Below are 10,149 nucleotides of genomic sequence, written 5' to 3'. Positions count from 1 at the left end.
TCATGGTTTGAACATGTAACATCTACTTTCTTAGCAATTTTGCAGTATGCAATGCATTGTTACGAGCTGTAGCCGCCATGATATACAGTCGATCTCTTGGATTTACTCCTCCTGCCTATCAACAGAGATTTGTTGAAGGGATGAATCTGCTTCTTCAGCCGTCGGTAAGGGGATCAGCAGCGAGGACGCTGAGAGAGGAGCCGCCTCCGTTGGAAATCGCTTCCCGTCCACCTCCAAGCCTCTTTCCAAGCGGGATTCAGCACCAGGCGCCCCTGGACAGCTCTGGAAACCCAACCCTGCCGGAACCGTTCCTCGCCAATCCGAGTTTCCCGCCGGGGCCGCTTGGTGGCTGCGCCCGCCGCTCAGAGGGAGGAAACAAACCCCTTTCCTGTGCCGGTAGGAGAGGTGGAGTCACATATGAGTGGCAGATTCCGCAGCCAATAGTGTGGAAAGTTCTGCCAGCGGGTCTCGGGGAGGCCAATGGGCAGGGGCGTGGGCGGGGCGTGGACCAGCCGCGCCGAGCTGGGCCTCTCCGGGCCGCGTCCGTGGGGTCGAGACTGCGCGGCGGTTGGGGGGGCAGCGGCGCCAGTCGGCGGACGAGGGGTCCCCGGGAGGTAGGTGCGGGCAGAGAGAGGACCGGTGGCGCCGGGGCGGGGCGGCGCTGGGCGGCCGGTGGTCTGTTGGACTCTACCCGCACGTTAGCCGAGGCCCGACTCCGGTGTCCGGTAGCGCGAGGCACACAGAAGGCGCTCAATAAGTGCTGATGGAATGAATGAGCCCGTGCTCTCCACATCCCGGCCCGAGCAGCCTCCGGTTTGAGAGCGTGCAGGCCACCCTCACCTTCACTGTACAGACTGAGGCATCCAGATGCCGGACAGGTCTTTATTGGGCGCCTGCTGTCTGCCTGGGTGGCTCTGCGCTGGGTGCAGCTGGCCCTGAGCAAGACAGACAGCCTGGCCCCGCCCAGCTCACCGCCTGGGGGGAGGGACGACTTTAAACGACTTAAAATAATGTAATTCCTAGCTCCCTCTGTAGCACAAAATAAAAGAAAATAACACCAGGGAAGGGGGCGGGGAGAACTCTGAGTGGAGACATCTGAGCAGTGACCCGAAGACCTGAATGCAGTGAGGTAGCGGGGCCATGAGGCACTTGGGGCTGATGGTGGGGGAGAAAACCCAGTTGGGGAAAACTCAAGGACAGGGGAGGAGCTGAGATTCCTCCTAAGAACGGTGACATTTTGGTGTCCAGGGTGAAACCGACTTCACTTTGGCTCATTGCAGCAGGTAATGCAGCCCTTATCAGTGGCCACACGCTTCCGCTCGTCCATGTGTTCAGGCAGCGGTTTTTGAGTATCTGTTCTGCAGCAGGCCTTCCGGCGGGTACAGGGATATGGTTTAGGGCGGGAGTCAGCCAGGGGTAGAGAGGGAGACGGAGTCTCGCTCTGCAGCCCAGGCTGGAGCGCAATGGCACGATCTCGGCTGACTGCAACCTCCGCCTCCTGGGTTGAAGCAATTCTCCTGCCTCAGCCTCCCGAGTAACTGGGATTACAGGCACGTACCACCATGCCCAGCTAATTTTTTTTTTTTTTTTTTTTGAGACAGAGTCTTACTCTGTCACCCATGCTGGAGTGCAATGGTGTGATCTTGGCTCAATGCAACCTCTGCCTCCTGGGTTCAAGTGATTCTCCTGCCTCAGCCTCCCGAGTAGCTGGGATTACAGGTGCCCACCACCACACTCAGCTAATTTTTGTATTTTTAGTAGAGACAGTGTTTCACTGTGTTGGCCAGGCTGGTCTCGAACTCTCGACCTCAGGTGATCTGCCCACCTCAGCCTCCCAAAGTGCTGAGATTACAGGTGTGAGCCACCACGCCCAGCTGAGGGAGGCCCTTTTGAGGGGTCCTGGATGCAGAGAAGCAAGAGAGAAGAAGGAGGCATCGCTGGAAGGTCAGGGGAAAGAGAGCAGTGTTCCAGGTTCCAGTGTTCCAGAGAGAGGAGAACCCATGCAGAGGTCCTGAGGCACGAGCGAGCTTGGCACAGAAAGGACCAGTGTAGGCCGAGGTGAGGCAGGAGCTTGTCATGTAGAGCTTCAGCCTCAGGGTGCAGAGTTTAGACTTTATTTCGGGGCGTGGGGAATCCATGGACCACCACCATCCAATAGAACATTCTGCAGCGATGAGAGTGTTCCCTTTGCTGTCAAATACGGTAACCACAGAAGTCAAGTAGGCTTGTGTGACTACTGAGCACTTGAAATGTGGCCAGGGAGACTGAGGAGTAGAATTTTGTATTTTATTTAGTTTTTTTTTTTTGAGATGGAGTTTTGCTCTTGTCACCCAGGCTGGAGTGCAGTGGTGCCATCTTGGCTCACTGCAACCTCTGCCTCCTGGGTTCAAGCGATTCTCTTGCCTCAGCCTCCAGAGTAGCTGGGATTACAGGTGCCTGCCACCACGGCCAGCTAATTTTTGTATTTTTAGTGGAGACGGGGTTTCACCGTATTGGCCAGGCTGGTCTCGAATTCCTGACCTCAGGTGATTCACCCGCCTCGGCTTCACAAAGTGCTGGGATTGCAGGTGTGAGCCACCACACCCAGGCTGGATTTTTTTTAGTTTTGATGACCTTTTTTTTTTTGAGACAGTGTATTAGTCAGGGCTCTCTAGAGGGACAGAACTAATGGGATAGTTATATATATAAAGGGGAGTTTATTAAGTATTAATTTCACACGATTACAAGGTCCCACAATACATTGTCTGCAGATTGAGGAGCAAAGAGAGCCAGTCCGAGTTCCAAAACTGAAGAACTGGCCAGGTGCAGTGGCTCACGCCTATAATCCTAGCACTTTGGGAGGCCAAGGCAGGTGGATCACGAGGTCAGGAGTTCGAGACCAGCCTGGCCAACATGATGAAAACTCGTCTCTACTAAAAATACAAAAATATTAGCTGGGAGTGGTGGTGCGTGTCTGCAATCCCAGCTACTAGGCAGGAGAATCGCTTGAACCCAGGAAGCGGAGGTTGCAGTGAGCGGAGATTGCGCCATTGCACTCCAGCCTGGCAACAGAGCGAGACTCTGTCTAAAAAAAAAAAAGAAAGAAAGAAAGCTAATGCAATGCCCCTGCTGTTCACAGTTGCTGGACTGAGACATGAGCCTCCAACTGTGTGGTTGGGCTCGGTAGCGCATCGTGGGACTTGAGTGTGCGCCCACAGATGGTTTGGCCCTGCAGTGACCGGAGCAGCCCAAGCCGCCACCATGGTGAAATTGCTAGTGGCCAAAATCCTTTGCATGGTGGGCGTGTTCTTCTTCATGCTGCTCGCCTCCCTGCTCCCCGTGAAGATCATCGAGACAGATTTTGAGAAGGCCCATCGCTCGAAAAAGATCCTCTCTCTCTGCAACACCTTTGGAGGAGGGGTGTTTCTGGCCACGTGCTTCAACGCTCTGCTGCCCGCTGTGAGGGAAAAGGTAAGGGCTCCCTGGGCGCTAGCAGTAGCCCTTGGCACCTTATGGCCAAGGGACTCTGATGCGTTTTCAACACTGATACCAAGTTCAGTGGAGGCCTTGATGCTGTAAGGGTGACAGAAAGTAGGAAGTGAATTTGCTGTGTGATTGTGAACTGGTTACTTTCTGCCTCTGTGCTCTACCGGCCAAACAAGGGGTTTGGACCAGACATGGGATTCCCAACAGGTGGACTTGTTGGTTGTCACCTGATAATCAGACCAGACCACCCACCCAGGTAGGGCACACTCTGTCCTGAAGCTGGAAAGCATGGCCTCTCTTCGGTTCCTGTATCAGTCAGCTACTGTTGCATAACACATTATAGCAAACTTAGCACCTTAAGACTACAGACGTTTATCATCTCACAGTTTCTGTGAGTCAGGGGTCTGGGTGCTGCTTCAGGATCTCACAAGGCAGCAGTCACGGCGTCTCCTGGGCTGTGGTCTCATCTCAGCGTTAAACTGGGGATGGGTCAGCCTCTAAGCTCATGTGGCTGTGAGCCAGGTTCAGTTCCTCATTGGTTGTCGGACCAAAGGTGTCTGTTTGTCAGTGTCTGTTGGCTGGGGCAGCCTTCAGAGCCTGGCCACGTGGGCCTCCCCAGCACGGTCAGTTCCTTCATCAGCAAATGGAGAAGATGGCCATAACTCCGTGTAAGACAGAGGGCACAGTCCCATGTCATGCAGAGGTGGCAGGGTATCCCTTCCCCTCTGCCCAGTGTCCTGCTGGTTAGAAGCAAGTTCAAGTCCCTCCCACACTCAAGTGGCCATGACCTCACAGGGTATGGCTGTCAGGAGGCAGGGGCTTCTGGGACCATCTTGGAGTCTGTCCACCCCAACTCCTGACAGCATCATCCTCTGCTGACCTGTTCCTTGAGCTCCCCCATATCAGCAGCCCAGAGCGTGGGTCCCCTGTTGGGCCACAGTGTGACCAGCCCTGGCCATACTTGCTGAGTGACCCTGGGTGAGTGGCTTCCTCTCTCTGGGCCAGTGCCAGACGTGACAGTTGAGTTTGTGTTGGTTACATACTTGGTGGAGATGTGAGGAGCCCCTGTTCTTTCTCCCAACGAAAGCACAGAAGCCCTAAGCTGACCCCCCCACTGCTGGCCCTGTTTTTCCTCATGCCTAGTGTCCAGAAAGGAGGAGAAGGGCTGTTGTCTGGGATTAAATCATCTGAGCCTGTTAGTGTGGCGGGGTAGAGTTCCAGGGTGGCTCCCCGAGCTTCCAGCCCCTGCTCTGCAGGCCCCATGCTGTTCCCTCCCCTCGAGTGTGGGTGGGGCTGGAACTGCCGTGGGTGTCACTCCTGCCATTATGTCAGAATCCCAGCAGAGGGGATGTTGCAGCTGTGATGACTGCCCCAAATCAGTTAACACTGAGTTCATCAAAAGGGAGGGGGGTGGGCCTGGCCTAATCAGGTGAGCCACTCACCCTCCTGCTGGCCTTGGAGAAGCAAAAAGCCAGGGTGTGCCAGGAGAAGGGCATGAAGCGAGGACCCGAGGGCAGCCTCTCGGTGCCAAGAGCCATCCCCGCCAACAGCCAGCCAGGACATGGGGGCCTCAGTCCACAGCCACCAGGAGGTGGGCTCTTCCAACCTCCGGTGAGCTTGGAAGAGGACCCTGGGTGTCAGTGAGATCTCAGCCCTGATGACACCCTGCGAGACCTGGAGCACAGGGCCCAGCTAGCCCGCACCTGGATTTCCACCGTTCAGAGCCGAGACACCGCATTCCTGCTGTTCTGCGTGGCTGAGTCTGCGTTCATTTGTTACGCAGTGTGTGAAGACTGACATCAGCCCTGCGAGGATGGAGATCTTGGTCATCTCTGATGTCTCCTGCATCCCAGAGGCCACTGCCAGCCCCCCTTTTCCTGCAGTCATGGTGTCACCCCCGTCACCCTCTGACTACAGGCCTGGGCGACTGCGGGGAGCTTGCTCTTCCCTCCCCCTCATCACAGTGGCCTTCTCACGGCACCCAAACCTTTCCCTGCCGTTCCCCTGCCCTCGGGCTGGTCAGGCAGATGAGGTCCCTCCTCCCGAGCCCCCAGCCTCGCCCACTGCAGGGCCAGGCTCTCAGTCACCCCTGGAAAATGGTGCCTGGTTCACAGCTCCTGTGCGTCTGCCTCATCTCTCCTGATCAATGTCTGTCTCTTGGGAGTAGCTAGAGTTCCTCGTGAGCTTGTCCTCAAGCGAGGCACGCGCGAGGCCTCCAGCCGGTGGTCAGTGAGGGAGTTAAGTGGCTTCTCCGTGGAAACACAGCCTTCTGCTGCAGCAGAGGCTCACCCAGCGTTATCTGCCCCCGGGGAACACTGGGCGATGGCTGGGAACATTGTGGTTGTCACGACTGGGGGTGCTCCTGGCGTGGAGTGGGTGGAGGCCAGAGACACTGCTCAGCAGCACCCTGCAGTGCCCAGGACGGCCCCATCCCAGAGAACAATCCAGCCCCGAATGTCAACACCTTCCCCCTACCCAAGCTGTGAAAATAAAAAATGTTTCCGGACATTGCCAGGTGTCCACGCAGGCAGAATCGCCCTGGTCGAGAACCACTGTGTGTGCGTGTGTGTGCGCGTGTGTGTGCACCAGCATGTGCGCCTGAGTGTGTGTGTGCATGTGTGTGTGTTTGTGCGTGCGTGTGTGCGTGCGTGTGTGCATGCGTGTGTGTGCATGTGTGTGTTCGTGTGTGTGTGCATGTGTGTTTGTGCGTGTGTGTGTGTGTGCACATGCGCGTGTGTGTGCGTGCATGTGTGTGTTTGTGCATGTGTGTGTGCGTGTGTGCGTGTGTGCACATGCGTGTGTGCATGTGTTTGTGCGTGTGTGTGTGCGTGTGTGCACATGCGTGTGTGCATGTGTGTGTTTGTGCGTGCGTGTGTGCACATGCACGTGTGTGTGCATGTGTGTGTTTGTGCGTGTGTGTGTGCGTGTGCGTGCGTGTGCGCACATGCGTGTGTGTGCATGTGTGTGTTCGTGTGTGTGTGCACATGCACGTGTGTGTGCATGTGTGTGTGCGTGTGTGCGTGCGTGTGTGCACGTGTGTGTGTGCGCGCATGCGCGCAGGTTGTAATGAAGTCTGCGCTGGGAAGGAAGCAGGGAAGCAGGCGTTGTTGTGAGTGTTAGGCATGTTGTGATTTTCCTCCACTTTGGTCTCAAGGTCTCTCTGGAGGATGGCTGTGAACTCTGGCCCTGCCGTGACAAGGCTCCAGGGAGCTGTTGTGGGTGTTTACAGCCTGCCTTTCACGGGACATTTCATCCTGGCGCATAGCCTGATGCCTGTGTGTCCGCCCCGTGAGCAGCTGTCCTTCCCATAGGAGTGTGTACCTCTTGCAGATGCCCTGCGGCTCCTGTCTGACCCGCGTCTAGTTTCTTCCCACCAAAGTCTCCCCTCGCTAGGAGAGCCCCGACCAGGAGGAGAGTCGGGCCCGGGCATGTCGGTCAGGGAAGCAGAGGAAGCCCCGCGGCAGAACACGCAAGGCCAGTGGAGCTCTTTATTATTTATGTGTTTATTTTGAGCTGGAGTCTTGCTCTGTCGCCCAGACTGGAGTGCAGTGGCACGATCTTGACTCACTGCAACCCCTGCCTCCTGGGTTCAAGCCATGCTCCTGCCTCAGCCTCCTGAGTAGCTGGGATTAGAGGCGCTCGCCACCATGCCCAGCTAATTTTTGTATTTTTAGTAGAAACGTGTTTCCCCATATTGGCCAGGCTGGTCTCGAACTCCTGGGCTCAAGCAGTCCAGTAGCCTCAGTCTCCCAAAATGCTGGGGTCACAGGCATGAGCCACCGTGCCCGGCTGGTGGTGATGGTGTTAATTCATCACAGGCGAGCCCTTCCTCTCCCGCTTGTTTTAACCTCTGAGTGAATCAGGGATTTCTGGACTTTGCTTTGAACGGTGACATCTGGCCAGCCCTGTCGCCGCCACCCCTGAGCGTGGGTCTCTCTCTCTCGGGTGTTCCCGGCTGCAGCTCCAGAAGGTCCTGAGCCTCGGCCACATCAGCACCGACTACCCGCTGGCCGAGACCATCCTCCTGCTGGGCTTCTTCATGACCGTCTTCGTGGAGCAGCTGATCCTGACCTTCCGCAAGGAGAAGCCGTCCTTCATCGACCTGGAGACCTTCAATGCCGGATCGGACGTGGGCAGCGACTCGGAGTATGAGAGCCCCTTCATGGGGGGCGCGCGGGGCCACGCGCTGTACGTGGAGCCCCACGGCCACGGCCCCAGCCTGAGCGTGCAGGGCCTCTCGCGCGCCAGCCCCGTGCGCCTGCTCAGCCTGGCCTTCGCGCTGTCGGCCCACTCGGTCTTCGAGGGCCTAGCCCTGGGCCTGCAGGAGGAGGGGGAAAAAGTGGTGAGCCTGTTCGTGGGGGTGGCCGTCCACGAGACGCTGGTGGCCGTGGCCCTGGGCATCAGCATGGCCCGGAGTGCCATGCCCCTGCGGGACGCGGCCAAGCTGGCGGTCACCGTGAGCGCCATGATCCCCCTGGGCATCGGCCTGGGCCTGGGCATCGAGAGCGCCCAGGGCGTGCCGGGCAGCGTGGCCTCCGTGCTGCTGCAGGGCCTGGCGGGCGGCACTTTCCTCTTCATCACGTTCCTGGAGATCCTGGCCAAGGAGCTGGAGGAGAAGAGTGACCGTCTGCTCAAGGTCCTCTTCCTGGTGCTGGGCTACACCGTCCTGGCCGGGATGGTCTTCCTCAAGTGGTGAGCGGCCTCGCCATTGTCCCTGCCGCCGGAGCCCGCCGGGAGCCCCGGGCCGGATACAGGCCGTGTCCCCCGGCCCCGCGTCCCCCGAGAGTGAGCACTGTGGCCCTGTGCCACCACCTGTGCACAAGGGGCCTCCCGGGACCAGGCTGTGCCCCCGATCCTACACCCTGAGCCTCAGAGCACTGCTACTTTTTAAAATACTTCTTTCTCTTAAAAGTCTTTACCAAAGCCGTGTGGCCATGTCAACCTCGGGCCGTGGGGTGTGGCAACCCGCGGGTGGGAGGGCCAGGGCCTGGGTCCCGGTGAGATCGGTCAGGACCCTCCTCTCCCTGCCACACACCCCCAGCCTGTGGATAAGGACGGGAGCGTTTGGCTGCTGTGGCCAGAGTGAGGGCTGCGCCGCCTGTGCCTCAGGAGCCAGCTGGGGGCCCTGAGGCTCCATCGTCTACCCTGCTCTGTTGCCAGGATCTCGCTGCCCAAGCCCTGAGTGTCTTGAGGCTTATTAGAGGTTGGAGTCACTGCGATGGGACAGCTGGGCTCCGTCCCTCCTGCCACACAAGGCTGTACGCCCCGTGAGTGGGCCGTGCACCCTCAGGAGTGCCCTCTCCTTTTCCCTTTGCTGGTGTGGCCCCTGGAGTGGGGCCAGGACCCCTGGGCCAGGTGAGTGTCACAGTTTCCTGAGACTCACGAGCAGGGCCAGGAGGCAGCTTAAAGATCAGTCCTCAGCTCTGCTACACACACCGGGGTCTCCAGAGGAAGATGGACCCCACTAGCGGTGGGGCAGGGGCCCTGCGGTGCGATCCCTCCCACGGACACAGGGATGCTGCTCCCGAGAGGGCAGGAACGCGGGGGATGAGCAGCTGAGCGTGGGCTGGGGCAGCCCTGGGCTCCTGGCTCCGTGGCAACCTCCGGAAGGCCTGAGCCGTCGTCCCGGCAACCCTGCTGGGTCTGGGGAGGTGAGAGCTGGGGAGGGACGCCTTTCCTCGGGGATTTTGGTCTGCCTGGCTCGAAGCCGCTGTGGCGCTGCAGAAGGGAGCCCGACGTGCCCTCCTGGGCTGGGTTTTTCCACCGGCTTCACCACCTCCTTGCTCTGACCTGGAGCCCCGGCCCCCGTCTCTGGACCTTGGCGTCTTCCGGCCCCATCAGGGCTGTGAGGGCCTCTGGCTGTCCCCATCTCCTCCCTTGTCACTCAGCTTTGAGCGCCAGGCCCCAGGTACCCTTCTCCCGTCCCATGCCCTGCCTCACCACGACGTCTCCCTATACCTGCCCACAAGACTGACTGTGGGGGGCTACATGGAGAGGTCCCCATCTGGCCTGTGGGCTTGGGCCTGGCGGGGCCTCCTATCCATCAATCCATCACTCTAGTCAGATGGGGAGCTCCAGGGCCAGCCAGGGACTGCTCTGTGGGGTGTCCCAGCCGGTGGCCCTGCTGCAGCCAACTCAGCTCCCAGATGTCAGTCACAGGAAGGGACGACCTCGAGAGGGCGGTGGCTGCCTGGAGCATTGCCATGGGGGTCCCAGGAAGCCAGAATAGTCACACAGCCCCTGTAAGTAACTTCCACTCCAGGGGATCTGTATGTAACCCGGGGTTCCGCCTCTGCTCCTGAGACCCCCCCCCCCAACTTCCACTCCAGGGGATCTGTATGTAACCCGGGGTTCCGTCTCTGCTCCTGAGACCCCCCACAACTTCCACTCCAGGGGGTCTGTACGTAACCCAGGGTTCAGCCTCTGCTCCTGAGACCCCCCCCAACTTCCACTCCAGGGGGTCTGTAAGTAACCTGGGGTTCAGCTTCTGCTCCTGAGATCCCCCCAACTTCCACTTCAGGGGGTCTGTAAGTAACCCGGGGTTCAGCCTCTGCTCCTGAGACTCCCCTACCAACTTCCACTCCAGGAGGTCCCTACCCCATTGCTGTTGGAAGCTTGGGGCCTGTTCTGGGAGCCTGCGTCTGAACCTCTTACCGGGGATCCATCTCTGAATCCCGTGCAGCC

General features: G+C 58.7%; 1 protein-coding gene across 1 annotated transcript; it reads left to right on the top strand.

The window, feature by feature from the left end:
• Positions 1-475: 475 nt before the first annotated feature.
• SLC39A3 (solute carrier family 39 member 3) lies at positions 476-8,388 on the top strand. Its single transcript, XM_009252573.4, has 3 exons — positions 476-614; positions 3,119-3,450; positions 7,427-8,388. The coding sequence occupies exons 2-3, from the start codon at positions 3,241-3,243 to the stop codon at positions 8,159-8,161; spliced, it is 945 nt and encodes a 314-aa protein (XP_009250848.2). The 5' UTR covers positions 476-614; positions 3,119-3,240; the 3' UTR covers positions 8,162-8,388.
• Positions 8,389-10,149: the final 1,761 nt, after the last annotated feature.

This window comes from Pongo abelii, chromosome 20, assembly GCF_028885655.2.
Source record: "Pongo abelii isolate AG06213 chromosome 20, NHGRI_mPonAbe1-v2.0_pri, whole genome shotgun sequence".
NCBI lineage: Eukaryota > Metazoa > Chordata > Mammalia > Primates > Hominidae > Pongo > Pongo abelii.
This window is presented reverse-complemented; position numbering and strand designations above follow the sequence as displayed.